The following is a 15,686-nucleotide window of genomic DNA, read 5'->3' as shown; positions in this document are numbered from 1 at the left end:
TGTAGAATAGTGTTGATTGAACTTTACATAGGATTTCTGACTTGTGATGAAAACATTGGGCGTAAACAACAGAGGGTTTAAAAAAAATCAGCAGATGTGGTGTCCAGTTCCCCAAATATGCAACTAAGCACACATCAGACTAATTGGTACACTGTGTACGTGGAGGCACGCACGCCTCCACCAACACTGGAAAGTTGTCTAATCCCATTCTAGATACCACACGTTTATACTTCTAGTTAAAAGCTAATATATTAGAGCTAATGTTCCTAGTGTTTTTTTTTTTTTTTTTTTTTTTTCTTCTCCCAGATTGTTACGTAATAAGTAATTCGACTCCCTCTCCCTCTTGTTTCAATCGGACGTTCTTACGTCATTACCTAGCTCCGAGGAGGTGTGATCGGCTCGCGGCTGCTGGTTCCAGACCAGCAAACCCACGAGAACAAACGGCAGCGCTGTTGTTAGTGTAGCTAGCTTAGTCTTTTCTGAAACACCTGGACTGGAGACGACTCGGGACACTCTTACAATCGCACGTCTGAATGTGTGCAGATAAGGCAGTGCGCGTTTTGCACTGACTGGAGTCCTTAATGCAACCAACCCTGCTCACCAGGCACGACAATGTCCGACGCTGCTAACGTTACTACCACAGACAACAACGGAGACTCGGGGCTAAACGGTAAGCTAAGTGCTACCAAGTCGCTGTACTCGAGCACATTGTCAGTGCGTTTTCGCTCTATTAACGGAACTCATTTTGTGGCCTTATGTCTGAAATAAGTTTATTTGCAGGGTATAATCAATAAAGGCAGTTAAATTTGCCCCATTGTGTACATTTTTTTCCAAAGCTAGCCTTTACCTTAGGGGGAGGGTAAGAACGTTATGTTCTGTGTGTAAACTGACAGTGTTTGGACCAATGGTATTCTTAAATCTTTGATTGACAGGAAAATAAACCAATCATCGATTCGTTCAGTGTGGGGACGGGCTCAAACGATGTCAACAAGCGTAGTTAGAAGTCAGAAGGGGTAAAATCATCGCAAAAACAGTTTTTATAATTTACGCAGACTTAAAATACGTTACAGTAATTATGGTCAACACAATAAAAATCTTATAATTTCACAACTTAATGTATTGTCATATTTCATGTTATCGATTTGATAACGTTATCAACATTTCTTTTTTTTTTTTTTAATATATTGTTGGCTGCCATAATACTTCTATTCTGGAGGTATAAAAAAATATATTCTATTACGGGTACGGCTATATGTAAGACCTTGGTTTGTATCAGCTACTGGAGACGTAAACAAAGGGGCGTTTATTGCCCTGCTGCACTGACTCAGGGCCCTGCCTACAGATCTGCTGTGGTACGTTTTTCAGGGCTATGGGGGGTGTTGTGACCTGGCACGCTATTTATGGCCACAGCGACAAGAGGACATGCGTTTAGGATTTGAATAAAACGAAGGAAGTGTTACAACATGTATGAATGCTTTAATATAAACTTTACAGCCTCTTGTGATGCATCTAGATGCTTTTAGGCTGGATCATTTATACAGCTGTTCAATGTAAGGCCCTATTTTTCTTATCTGAGAGATAAAAGCAACAAGTGTTAGTTATATTAGATGCTATTATATCATTATGTTCAGACTTCTGTAATACTGTTGTGCATTACGTCCAACAATCTAAACTTTCTGCTAATTTTGTATCTTGAAGATCATGTAAACATAACTATGCCACTAAATCTTCCTCTGGTTTTGGCTAACAAACTTTTTTGTTATCATTAGACCTAATTTACAAATATTTAAGCCGATTTTTCCTTATATTTTTTATAATCTTTAACACTGACGCACAGATTAAGGGACAGTAAGACCTTGTTTTTATCTGATGGGACAAGAAAAGTATGTTTTCCTGGAGCTTATAAACATTTTTATCAAATGCACAGTGTCTTTAGGCAAGAGGTCACATCATATCTCTTTTCTCTAAACCCATCCAGCAGCTGATAATATCTCAGTGTCCAGAATGTTCAGAAGCGTCAGCACCATGGCAACGTGGTTTCAGTCCATGCGATGAAAACAATGGACTGTGGACAGCAGCTTGGTCTGCGGTCCGCTGGGTAATCCGTAGGATGATTGCGGGTGCTGAGTCGATGTCTGTTTATGTTTATGGAGGGGGGAGTGTTTTCAACATTTTGATAATGCGTACAACTGGCCTGTTGCCTGATCATGTGAACCTGGTGTTTACCTATTTTTATGTGTTATGTGACCTGCTTAAGAGGCGTTCCTCGTTCCTCTTGATTTATTTTGGTGGGAAGAGAAAGGAGAAGTGTTTTGATCCTGCATGACGAAGGATGGGGAAGAATTTCAACCCTACCCTGTAGCTTACTTGCCCCCTCCTCTATATTTGTAACCCAGCTCTGACGTACTGTGCCTTTTCAGCTGCCAGTCCATGCCAGAGCTCACGTACAAACGGGGAGTGAGTTATAAACCTGGTCATGGTCTACAAGCACAGCACATACACATGCAAGCAGTAACTGCTCTCTCATCACACAGCAATAAATAGAACTTTAGTCTTCAGGGTCTTTGACAGTCTCTGGCTGTCCATCTTACCTCTTTCCAGCTTCACTTCAGGATATAACTTCTGACATCTTCCCTGTCTTTTTCTACATTATTATTGTCAGTACCATACCACCCTGCCTGTCTAAAACTAGAGGTGAATATTTTTAATGTCATAGCATTAAAAGTGAGGACATAATTGGCCAGAACACAAGTGGATGGATAGTGTTCTGTCTCTGCTGTAGAGGCACCGTTTATCAGTTTATCTGGATTATTGCCAAAGTGGTAATATATGCATCATGAAAAGAGCAGCTGCACAATAGCAGACATTTGTACTCTGTTGATTTTAGTCACAAAACCCTCCTCCTTAGGGGATATTGGATTTTTCTCTTTTTTTCCCTTTCTGAACAGGATGTTAAGTTATAGGTTTATTGACACAAATTATTACAGTGACTGTCTCTTATCATAGCATCCAGCCACTTGTATCCGGCCATTTTCAAAACAGAGACATTCTTTGACCTGATATGCATGCACACTTCTATTTAGTATGGTTATAGGTTTGTTGATGAAGCAAACTTTTGCACCATTAGTTGTGTTTTTCATAAGAATCTTTTAGTGACAGTGGCTTTAAAACTGTGGCTTTTTTATTTTTATAAATGCAGAAAATTAGACACATTTCGACCTGGAGAAAATATGTCAGGCTGTGTAAGTGTCGCCAGAGCGTGTGTGCGAGCTAGCTTGCTTTTTATTTATTTTTATTTTGTTTTATTCAAAGTTTTCATTTTATTATTATTATTATTATTATTATTGTTTTAATTACTATTATTTTATTTAAAATTTGAATTAATTTGTTGCCTGCTTTCTTGCTGGAAGATCTGCCACAAGCCTGCTGTTCCTTCTAACTCATGTGGCAATCATTTACAGACCGCATGCACCAGGTTTTGTGCACCTTCTGTAAGTTTTACACACATTCACATTATGTTTCCTTCAGATACAGTCATGAAAAGGAAAACATACATTTAAAAGTTTCACCAGTGTTACTGTTGTTGTTATTTAGGATTACTATAGAAAAAGAGGGACATGCTAATGGTTGGAACCTTCATGTGCCTGAACCCCCATCTTATAATACCTGCATTTCTTATTTGCCAACTTTGTTAATATTAATTGCAAACATATCAAACAATAAGCAATAAATTAAAACCACAACACTAATAAAAGCATTTATGAGTCTTTTTTTTCCATTAAGCGGCCCAGCAGTATATGATTATGTGCTAAATTAAAATGAAATATTGATTATTGAAGTCATACTTTTGAGCTTTGATATAATAATATATATGGATCTGGAGTGAACCATTTGCCATAAATCTGCTTCAGTTACTTTAGCTGTAGTTTATTTCTCTAGGCCTTTTAGTTCAGTTGGAGTGTGAAGGTAGAAATGATTAGTATTTTTACACTGCTACTTTTAAACTTCTGAATGTTTCTTCTGGGACTATCTGCTCTGTAAAGGGATATTTTCAGTCACTGACATGTTCAGTATAAATCTATACTAATGTATTAGGTAGATTGATTAAATTCTTTTTCAGGATCCAGTTGCTTGTTTTGGGCATGTTTTTATTGACCCAGTGTTTTGCATATGGCTGTATTGTTGGTGCAGTGGTTGCTAACCTTGAACCAAACCTCAAAGGAGAAATAAAAACTCATATAATGTACACGAAAGAAAAACATAGATGTCTTTTTTATTTATGTTTAATACTTTAAGTGAATGCAGCTAATCAGTCACATGAGTTAATTTGCTCCCTCGTGACTTATAGGAGGTGCCTCCATGTCTCTTCCTGCACATGAAATCTTTTTATCTTCATGAATTCTTTCAAATATGCGAGTGAGCAATTACTGTAAGAAACTCTGTAACAGATATACTTTTCCTGTTACTTTGCACAGGGTCCTGGGTCGAGTTGGAGATGAACAGAGCTCATCAAGCCCAGTCATCCTCAACAGCTGGCCCTGGCCTGCTACCCCTCCCTCAGGTGGAGGAAGAGGAGGCCATAGTGGGGGGGTTGGAGCACGTCCCATCCTCTTCCTCAATCCACAACGGAGACATGGAGAAGATCCTGTTGGACGCCCAGCATGAGTCCAGCCGCAGCAACTCCTCCTGTGACAGGTAGCGTCGAGAATGCTTTGAAGTTGCTTCGACTGAGTCATCCATCAGATCTCGTGATCTAGAGTGAGGGGCTCTCTGGATTTTTAGCTCCAGTACTGGAGATCTGTGTCTCAGCTTTTTCTTTTTTTCTTTCTTCCCTTTAACCTTATGAAGTAAGAACAGCACGGAAAACCGAGATCAGTTTCTCAACAAAGTGGCTGTTACCCTGGATTTGGCAATCAGTCCCCATCTGTTTAACAAGCATTAAGAGCTCACAAAGGGGTGGGGTTTGGGATCTGGTACGAAAGTCCTGATCCACAATCTGAAATATATTTCTTCCCCCGGATACAGTCATGTGAAGAAAGAACGAACTTCCTCTTTCAATTCTAGTGGTTTACATATCAAGATATAATAAAACTGATCTTGTCCTCACCAGGTCTTAAAACTAGATATTTAAAGCTTAGCTGAACGTAAGACGTGTTGCACTGTGTGTGAAAAACTAAGTACAGCCCATGATTCAATATTTTGTGGAATCATCTTGAGAAATCTTATATTGTTGTGGAGGAATTGTAGCTCTTCTGTACAGTTTCACTTCACTTTGGTGAGGTTTGCAAAAATTTGTTTATACACAGCTATCCCAAAGTCCAGACCACAGCATTTCAGTCTGTTTGAGGTCTGGATTTTAGCCACATTCAGACAGAGAAGTTCTAAGAAGTTCTGAGAAGAGGATCCGTGCATCATGATGTTTTTCTTTTTCAGTCATTCTGGTGAAGTGTTGCTGCTGTGTAATAGATCGTTGTACCTTTTAGGGATGTCACGATTGTTGATTTTCCTGGTATTATTGTCAGAGAAATGATCGCAATATTATAATTATCACGATTATTATAAATTTATCCATTTCACAATACTATAAATATGTAAAATCACATGAACATTACTAATGAATAAGTACTAAATATTAATTCTGTATTTCTCTAAGAGGAAACAGGTGGAAAAGCCTACAGGACATCCATCTGGCCTCTGAAGGATTCTTTCTGTAAACTACGTTCCATGTTTTTTAACATTTCTTTTGAACACGTGTAGAAAACTTTGCAGCACAGAGAAAAATCGCATAAGATAACTATTAATTATTAATTAAAAGTGTTGTTTTATACTGTGATTAATTGTGAAATTAAGTAATTGTTATATCCTTAGTTCTGTTGCACAACCTAGTTTTAACCAAGCTTTAGCTTCACATTTAACTTTAGCCTAAACCAGGGATCCACAGTCCTGATCCTCGAGAGCCGGTGTCCTGCAGGTTTTAGATGTTTCCCTGCCGCAACTCACCTGATTAAAATGCAGGACATTACTCTATTAATCAATCATGCAAATGCATTTTATTTGATTAAAAACAAAGTCAAGCCATGAACTCTAGAGGAGTTAATGATTGACACAATGACTGCAAGGTGTCCAGGTCCTAAAATGCTTAAGATGTGTGCTGTTAGCAGTTATGTCACAATCAGCTGTGTTTTTGGCTTGCTAATATTAAGTATGAAAGTTTATTTAAAGACGTGAACTGTACAGATTCTTTGAAAAGTGTTACGTGTGTTTGGCTTTGGTAACTTAACCTCCAAGGCCACAGCTGGAAAACAATGAATTTATTTAGAAGGAGTGGCTTTGGTCATGTTTAGTTGGCTGTGAATCAGCTCTGACAGCTCCATCAGATCTGATAAAGCTTCTAAAAATACACATTCTGCCTCACAATTTATTCAACATGTTCAAGAAGTCCTGACCCTTCATCCTGTAGCCACATCATGTGCTCATGTGTAACCCTCAAGACTACGATAAAACCGATCTTATCAGCAGGCTGAGCTGTCAGTTATCAGGGAATCACATGAGGAAGTTTTTGAGTATTTAAGCCAAAAACATGTCAGCGAGCAGCTCCAACACAAACATTAACATAACACTGCCTCACCACTTTCAGAACAATACACGTCATGCGGCTCAAAGTTAATGAAGAAACTGTTTCTTTACACATCCACGGAGGAGAAACTGACCTTTCTTATGAGTTGTGGACTGAAGTCTGAGTACAGGAGCAGCTATACTGGTCAAACATTGAACTCAAGCTGACACTTCGAATCATTAACAGATAACAGAGCAAGTCTTAAAACTGCAAGCTGCTTTTTCATCATGTTATTTTGCTTTGTTTTTATAGTGTCAGAAAATAAAACAAAAAACTTGACAACCTCACAAATTAGTCAGCAACGCAGAACAGTAGCAAGTCAAGCTTCCCTAAATCACATCATGACCTGAAGTTGTGCTCGACTTTCATCCTGTCTGGCAAGACCTTTAAATTGCATTTACATATCAGAAACAATTTATATTGTTTTAAGATCAGACTTTTATTCAGTTCAACTCAATTTTTATATATACTGTATATATATATATATATATATATATATCTATATAAGTGCCAATTCACTCCAGTCATCAAGACATTTTTACAGATACAGTTCAGTTATAATCCAATTAAACACATCTGTTTTATAATCCACCACAGTCTAAGCCTTGCTAAAGCCTGGTACACACATAATGATTTTTGGGCTGTTTTTGTCCCGTTTTGCCTCTTCCCGACCTCGGACGGCAAACACCCGATCATCGTGAGATTTCCCTGTCCAATCATCATTTGGTCTGTGGTGTGTTACGAGCCGATTTGCCCCGATAATCCACTCCGAAACAGGTCGTAGCCGACAGTTGGGAACATTGAACATGTTTAATGTTTCAGAGCCGATTTCTGAAGAATGCCGACGACTCATGCATCGAGACTGCGTGGATGGTCACGTGGCACGGAATGTAGCCAATCAGAGAGCGAGCTGGCTGGGGAACAAGGAAGTAAATAAAGTCTGTGTTCACACCGTCTTCACCGTCTTTTTTTCAGTTATGGCTTTTCTGTTAACAATAGTCCCAAGATCACCATCATTTCCTTGTCCTATATATCCTCTTCCATTTGTGTGTTGTGTTTTCTGATTGTTACTATGGTTCTTCTTCTATGTTTTTTGCCGGTTGTTGCTATGGTTCTTCTTCTACGTTTCAACGTTTGTCAGGTTCGGAGGACTAGATTGTAGATCAGTTGCTGGACAGCATCGTCATGTGTGTGTTGTTCTGTGATTACATTTTCGGAGCACACCACACACAATAAGATCAAAACTGATTTTTTTATCTTCACGTGTGAGGTCTCGACCAGATAAAAAATCTCAGAAGATTAAAAAAAATCGTTATGTGTGTAACAGAAACCTACTTGCATATAATGTGTTCACAAGCCTGTAAGAGAAAAATGTAAAGGAATACTGATTGCTCTTTCATTATGCCAGCAGATGACAGATAAAGATGTGGCCTTTCTGGTTTTTGTTTTCCATGCAGTGACGGGGCTCAACAACACTACAACAGGCAAAGATGAACATTGTACTTTTATAAAACTGTGTGTTTACATCTGAACAGGAACAAGTTATTTACAGAAATGTATTTATTTTTACTTTGAACAGATGACTTATGATTTCTCAAGGGCCAAGCTGGATAACGGTACTACCAGCAAGGCTTTAGCGTTTTCAACAAACCCAGCAAAAACTTACTTCACTGGGAGGATTCACACTCCCTCTGCTCCTTTCTGTGTCCCAATGCTGTTAGGATAATACTCACAAGGCCGTCAACACCCAGATAGCGAGATGTATGATGTCCACACAATATTAGCTAATCGATACTGCACCTACACTGCAGATAGTCTTCTACAGGTGATCTAGGAGCAGTTGTTGCTGTTAACTACATAACTTTGTGGTACATCTTTATTTTAACATGGCGAGGGCTTTCAGTTGTTTTTATTTTTCTTTTTTAAGAATACTGAGGGGAGGTTAACTTTTCATGGACAGATTTGAACAATAGCAGGAATTTAGCAGAAAACAGATGCACAGACAGTCTAATCTTTATGTGACATTGCATTTGAACGCTTATTTTTCTTTTCCACAAGACAAAAAAAAAAAAATCAAGATCACAAATAATCCTGGTCATCCTTTTTGGCATAATTATGTGTTCAGAAAGATTTTGTTTATTGCAGATGTCAGAAAACATTGAAATAAAGTAATATTTTCTGTAAGAGCTTTATCAGTGATAGCATAACCATGCTGTAAAGGTACAGGAAAACTTCTACTCAAGTTCTCATATATTCAGGTGCTTAGTTAGTTTATTAACTGTTGACAGCTTGCACCTAAAGGTTATTTATAGTTGTACTCTAGTAGAACAGCGTGGGGACATTTGGACTGGCTGTAAAGGTGTTGAGCTTTCAGTGGTCGCAGTTAGAAATGGACAAAATAAACACCGTCATTTATTATCTTCACCGCTTCATCCATTGTGGGGAAGCTGGAGCCTAAACCAGCATTTAACAGGTGAGAGGCTGGATACACCCTGGACAAGTGACCAGTCCATCGCAGGGACACAAACAAACATTCACACACACTCCCAGGGAGAATTTAGTGACCAGTTAACCTAACATGCATGTCTTTGGGCGGTTAGAGGAAGCCGGAGTACCTGTAGAGAACCCACGCATACATGGGGAGAACATGCTAACGCCACACAGAGAGGCCTCCGCCCCCCACTAACCTTCTTGCTGTGAGGCTGCGGTGCTAACCCCCACAGCACAGTGCAGCCACCTCTTTATTCCCACAAAAAGTTTTCCGTGTATAAATAAATCATTATTATGAGTTATTATAAGATTTGTGGGCTTGTCTTTGAATCCACAGCCCTCCCCGACCCCACTCTCCTCAGGATGAAGGACAGATCATCTTTGATGTGGACGTGACCAGCAGAAGAGACAGCCAGGTAAGCGCTTGTGTCTGTCTTCAGCTTCTCCATTAGTCTGTTGCCATGGCAGCCTCAGCCACTGGCTCTGTGGTACTGTGTGTGAACATGAAACGGACAACTTCCTGTAGTTTCTATGGGAACAGTTGCCACACAGAGGGGATTTTTCTTTTTATTAATTTATTTTTTTTTGGATGATTTGTTTTGCACGTGTCTTGTCACCATGACAGTTCAGTATGCAGAAAACATCTGTCCTGACAGAGTTTACAGAGTTATGTACTTTTTTTCTTTTTTTTAAAGTGTGTGTTTTGTTTCATCAGTCTGAAGAGGACATCTTGGACAAGGAGAGGGACATGGACATCTTGATGAAGGACGCAGATTGGGTTGCTGACTGGTCCAGTCGACCGGAAAACATTCCCCCGAAGTAAGTCTCAACTCGGTAAACATCAGCCTTCTGCATCCATGGCAACTGACTGCAGTCAGCTCCTTGTTTGTCCAGAGAAAGCGGTTTGTAATTGTGGTGATAAATATGTGAAAATGTAGAAAAACGAAGCCAAAACTTTGACGCTAACAGAAACTTACTTCTGCAAGAGAAGCAGAGGAAACAGTTTATAGGCTAGGATGCATAAAATGGACAAGAAATGATGGGAACCACGATTCTGAGTATTTAAGTATATATAAGATGTTTCTATAATGCAGCTGCAACAATGACAGCTTTGTCCACAGCTGTAGCATCACAGCTAACAGTTATTTTCATAGTTGATAATTTAACTGGTTATTTGTTCATCACAGTTTTAATGCACATCGTTGAATTGCTGCAGACATTGAGAAACTGTAAACACATTTCCTTCATAAATCTAAATGTTATTACACTGCAGTATCTGTGACAAAGAAATTTTGAATCTAACACAAACTGTATGCTTGTAGGGAATTTCATTTCCGTCACCCCCGACGTTCGGTAACGCTCAGCATGAGGAAGACCGGGGCCATGAAGAAAGGAGGCATCTTCTCTGCTGAGTTTCTTAAAGTCTTCATCCCCTCGCTGCTGCTATCACACATCCTCGCTCTGGGGCTGGGGTAAGAGTCGGATAACACATATAACAGCAGAACTGACAAACGAAATAGGCTGAACTTATGTTTAAGGCCACGCACAGAGTGCATTTTATTTTATTTTATGTCTCGTTCCCAGAAATTTACTCATTGCTTTTGTTCTAGCTCAGTATCATATATTATAGAATTCGACAATGGATATCTATAAATATATTAGTTGGTATTATTTTCTCTGCTGCTGCTCAGCAATAACATAGATTTTTATATACATATTCTACCATATGTAATTCGATATTCCATAATAATTCAGTAAAAGATAAAAACCTTTGGTTACCAAAGCTCAGCAAGTATTAAAATAAACCAAAACTCTCTATAGAGTTTTTGGGGACTAAGTTGACCATTGTTTACATTTTTTACATATATTCAGCTTAAAGAGTTTAAAAGGCCAAATTAGAAGTGATTTAGAACTGACATTGTGTAGAGACTGGGATAGAGTTGGCCTGCAAACTTTAGTTTCTGAGTAAACAAAGCATTTTACTGGCATCTGTTCTTCTTTAGATTCACTCGGGCTGTTTGGAGCGTTCACTTATTCCAGGGTTTTTACAACCTTTAAATAGCCTTGTGGTTTGATTTGTATAACTTTTATTCAAAAAGGCTCAAAGCACTGATGGGCCTGTGACTTTTCTCACATCAGCCACATTTTTAATAAAGAATTTATTAAAATTATTTATCAGACAGATTACTGGGTTTTTAATTTCCTTAAAGATCAGGCTGGGTGATTAAAAGGATCTCGGTGATCAGTGTTACACACCTACATTTGATTCACTGATAAACAAAACAGCCTGTCCATCAGCATGAACTGATGCTACAGCAGCGAGTTTTTACCTACCCATTTTAATTTTTTATTTTTTCAAAACATTGTTTAAGCTGCCTGAAGGTAAGAAGACTGAATGTTTGTAGGGAGACCCAACAAGGCAAAATCAGGAGTAAACTTACATTAACCCCCTCTATATTAACATATATTTGAGTCATTATATTCAGAAAGGCTTATTGAGGCAAACTGCCTCCACCTGAGCGCGTTTTTGGTAAATTTCAGCCTTTTTAGACCTGTTTGAAGTAACTTTTTGTCAAGAAAGCACCTAATAAAAAAAATGAAACAGCTTCAAGCTGCTCGTCCTGCCGCAGGCAGAGAGAGGGACGAGCGTGCACTGTTTCATGTGCACTCCAAATATGTGGGCAGCAAATTAGACAAGGATGTAACGTAAGCCAGGACAATATGATGCTGCTTATGTAATGATGTGTAATGTGAATATAAATATAACACACATTAATATAGCAAAACAAAAAAGTTAGCAAGCACAAATATTATATCAAGATCAATCCTTAAAGAAATCTAAGTGACTTTTCTCCTACATATTAAACCCTACTAATGTTATTTATCCCTATAGGATGCTGGAAAATTGTAAAGATTCACATAGAAAAGTCCTTAAATTTGACTGAAAGTTGTTAACAGCCCTGTCACCCATCCCTCCACCATACGGTGTTGGTGCAGACAGCTGTGATGGATTGTGTAATATTTCAAAGATGAGCCACATTAAAACACAATACAGACATATTTACTGTTTAAACTGAACAACTTAAGTGTAAAACAAGATTTTTTTTTACTTATTTTACAAATAAATTTTAACATCCAGGAGTTCTGGCTGAGGAAGACTTAGCAGCTGAGACATCTGAGTTATTGCTGTGATCAGACACTCTTAACAAAGAGCATTCACAATAATGAGATTAATGATAATTAGAAATTATTCTAAGCAGCTTCTGGAGCTCTTGGCTGCGCACCCTGATGCATGATGGTCTGTTTCAACTAATGTAGTGTACAGTGTTATACAGTGATTGAGAAGCTCCAGATATAATTTTCTAGCAGCACTAAATTGACTTTAACGAGATCTATGTTGTAAAAAAGTAAATGATTCAAACACAGCATTAGATTTGTTTTCTTTTCATGTCAGAAACTGGTTCAGTCATGTGACTTAGATGCAATCTAACTTGCAGCTTGCAGAAGTTGTGTCATCATTACTGTGTGCACTGATGATTAAAGCTTTGATAGAGGATGCCACTTTTGCAAGAGCAATATTTTTTTCCCTAAATCAACTGACAAAATGAGCTTGTGGCCATTAAATAGCATGTCTAGATTATTGATACCGATAGTCAATTAATAACAGGTTTTAGTTGCACATAAAGGCCAGCAGGGGGAGCTGTAAGCTGCAGACAGCTGATGTTCGTTTCCTCAGAGCAGCTGCTGCACACCTGCTGTCTCCGACACTCCCAGCAGGACGCTGTTGATGATAAACATGGCTCTTTGGTCTGATCAGGAAGCCTCGTTAAACATGATGAAGTATGAAAGAAGGTATTAGGAAAAGCCTAATGGGCCTTATTCTGTAGACGCAGCTATTAGTTTTAAATGATATTACTATGTGGAGAAGGAAGTGTCTCACAGCTTGAAGATTTGAACCATTTTCAACCTGCTTCTCGTCTGTTTGTCCTCCTCTCAGTGTCTACATTGGAAAGAGGTTGACCACGCCACCAGCCAGCTCCTTCTGAGCCTGAACCTGAAGAAAAGTGCCTGAGAAGTGGCCATGAGCTGTTGGAGAAAGTTTTGCTGTTGTGAGAAGAATGCCCCTCTTCCTCCCTCCATCCCGCCTGCTCCTGTTTCCCTTCCTTTACCCTGAGATATGACATGTTTTCATCTGTCTTTTCCTTTATCTCTCGTCCCCCAGCCTTCCCTCTAATTTCCCCAATTTGAAAAGACCCCCCCCCCCCACCCCCAACCCCTTCATTTATTTGTATGAGCTTTTCAAGAATGAATAAGGTCATATTCCCCTTCCTCCAGCATTTGGGTTTAAAATTTTATTCTGGGTGGGTTTACAGGGAGGGTTGCAGCATTAAACCACACTCCTCCGCTATGTGGTTGTTTTTGTTTCGGTGCCCTTTGATCATGTGACAACAGGGACTGTTTTAGTACTGACCACAGATTGTGCCACCTGCACCAGTAGCCCAGCACTCGATCTCGAAAGGCTTCGACCAAATTCAGAGCCGGCTACGCAGACTGAAAATGTGATTATGCCTTTTTTTTTCTATTTTTACAAAAAAAAAAAAGAGTAGCCATTTTTGTTCTTTTTTCTTTAAATAATATCATTATTTTATTATTAATAAGTTTTAAAAATGAGAAAGTTCCCAGAGTGGCCAATATAAACCACACGCAGTCTGCATCAGTCTGCCACAAGAGATTTATGTGACTTTTTTTCCAGCCGTTTCAGTGGCAAATTGTAGAAAAGTCATGAATGCTGTTTGTTTTGTTAAGTAAAAATAACTGAAAAAAGGGGTGTATAGTAGGTGTGAGCTGGTCAGTCGGAGCCTAGTTTGTCTGCTGCTTGACCAATCACTATACTCCGGATGGGCTGGGTGTTTCAAAAGGCATCAAATGTTCTTTTGGTTTTAAAAAATTAAAGGCATTTCATGAAGAAATAAAAGCTAAATTATTTTACAGAAGAAAATTTTCTTAGCGATGAGATGCAGATATTAGAGCCACTATTTAGAATAAAAACATCCGGCGTAGCCTGTCCTGCACTCCAACACATTTGCCAAAATGCCAAGAAAAAACAAGCAGATACTCCATGATGCCGCAGATGAAGAGCTGTTTCTCCACGCATGAAGGGGCGGAGCAGCTTTTAACCAACTTGGTTGTAGATGCTTGGCTGCAGCGTCCAGTACAACGTTTGATCAGACTTCAGCTTCCATGAGGTGTCTCTGCAGCCAGATCAGAGTCTGTAATGTTTCTGATTTGGATGCAGAAAGAAATTATTGCAAAAACAAAAAAAAAAAACATCTTGTGTGCTGTGAAATCCGAGCTTGCACAATATGGATCTGTCCTGCACGCTAGCAGCGGCGAGTATTTTTAGTCATTGAATAAATGAAGTCAACATTTTTCATTGATCTTTTTTTTTCTGCCTGCAGACCTCAGGTTTTCACCTGTTATTAAAATTTAACTGCACAAGAAAAGAAAAGAGAAAAGCTCCAGCCGCTGAGGAAGTATTAAAATGAGTTTCTTCCTGGAAGACTCCTGCTTTAATAACGGCAGAGACTCGTATTCGGTGCATCTCGTGTGCTTCTGCTTGTGTTTGTACATGCAGCTTTTTCAAAGTGGTATTATGGATCATTTCTTCCTGTGTAGTTTGTTTTAATTGTTTTCTTTTCTCCTGATGTTGGAGTAAGATTGTGAACGCACAGAGAGAGAGTCAAGTTTAACACAGATTGTGTGTAAAAAGCACGAAAACACAGCCCCGCTATTGCTGATGGCAGGGCCTGATGAATAGAAATGGAAGGTGTGGAAAGAAATTTCCCCTCAGACTGTGATGGTCTAACAGTAGTTATTGTATTAATGCATTTGCTTTGATTATTTCCCAAAACATTGATAAACATTTTGTCATTAAAGATGACCTGAATGAAGCTCAGCTGTCTGCGCCTGTTTAATCTTCAGCGAGAAACTTGAAGGGCTCTAGACTGAATCATCTTTTATGGTTTTTATGGTTTTATCTTCATCATCTTACAACAGCTCATCATAAGCTTATCAGTTTGTCTTACATGTTCATTGCCTTGTCCGCAATATTATATGTAGTTGTAAATTAAATAGTTTTGCAAAGCTGATGAAACAAGATGAGAAGAAAGATGATCTGATCTGAAAATGAGGTCAATACAACCTAAAATGAACAATAACATATAATACTGACATTAACAGAAATTAAAGCCAAAAATGTGACCAAACTGTAAGCTTACTACAGTTTTTTTCCCCCACTTTCAGAAGCTTTTTCAGTCTTTTTCCATTATTTTTGGCTGCAGTTCAAGGCTTTGTGAATTTCTGGTGAATAATTGCACATAACTCCAGCTTTTTAGGAAAATCTGGCTAGAAATTCCTTTAAGCTCTGCCTGTCCGTATGAAGATGTTCAGATAAGCTGAGAGAAGAAAAGGTTCAGGGACTAATACTGTGTTTTATGAAGAGTATTTAGCAGAAATTGTTAACATTTCCTGGAGAAGTACATATTTAATCCTTGGACACATCCCCAGCATGTAAAGATTT

The 15,686-nt window shown here is 38.7% G+C and overlaps 1 protein-coding gene across 1 annotated transcript; it reads left to right on the top strand.

Annotated features, from left to right (window-relative positions):
• The first annotated feature begins 370 nt into the window (after positions 1-370).
• bnip3lb (BCL2 interacting protein 3 like b) lies at positions 371-15,057 on the top strand. The gene is made up of 6 exons (XM_041970967.1): positions 371-670; positions 4,476-4,695; positions 9,444-9,522; positions 9,822-9,925; positions 10,429-10,578; positions 13,104-15,057. Exons 1-6 carry the CDS (start codon positions 613-615, stop codon positions 13,150-13,152), a joined length of 660 nt encoding a protein of 219 aa, XP_041826901.1. The 5' UTR covers positions 371-612; the 3' UTR covers positions 13,153-15,057.
• Positions 15,058-15,686: the final 629 nt, after the last annotated feature.

The sequence above is a fragment of the Melanotaenia boesemani genome, chromosome 19, assembly GCF_017639745.1.
Source record: "Melanotaenia boesemani isolate fMelBoe1 chromosome 19, fMelBoe1.pri, whole genome shotgun sequence".
In the NCBI taxonomy this organism is placed as follows: domain Eukaryota; kingdom Metazoa; phylum Chordata; class Actinopteri; order Atheriniformes; family Melanotaeniidae; genus Melanotaenia; species Melanotaenia boesemani.
Note: the sequence above shows the minus strand (reverse complement) of the source record. Positions and strands in the feature narration are given on the sequence as shown.

Excerpts from the sequence above, each read along its gene's own strand:
- bnip3lb (XM_041970967.1), top strand. The coding sequence starts at position 613 with ATGTCCGACGCTGCTAACGTTACTACCACAGACAACAACGGAGACTCG. Across the intron at positions 671-4,475 it reads CGGAGACTCGGGGCTAAACG|GGTCCTGGGTCGAGTTGGAG; the intron begins GTAAGCTAAGTG and ends TACTTTGCACAG. Across the intron at positions 9,523-9,821 it reads CCAGCAGAAGAGACAGCCAG|TCTGAAGAGGACATCTTGGA; the intron begins GTAAGCGCTTGT and ends TTGTTTCATCAG.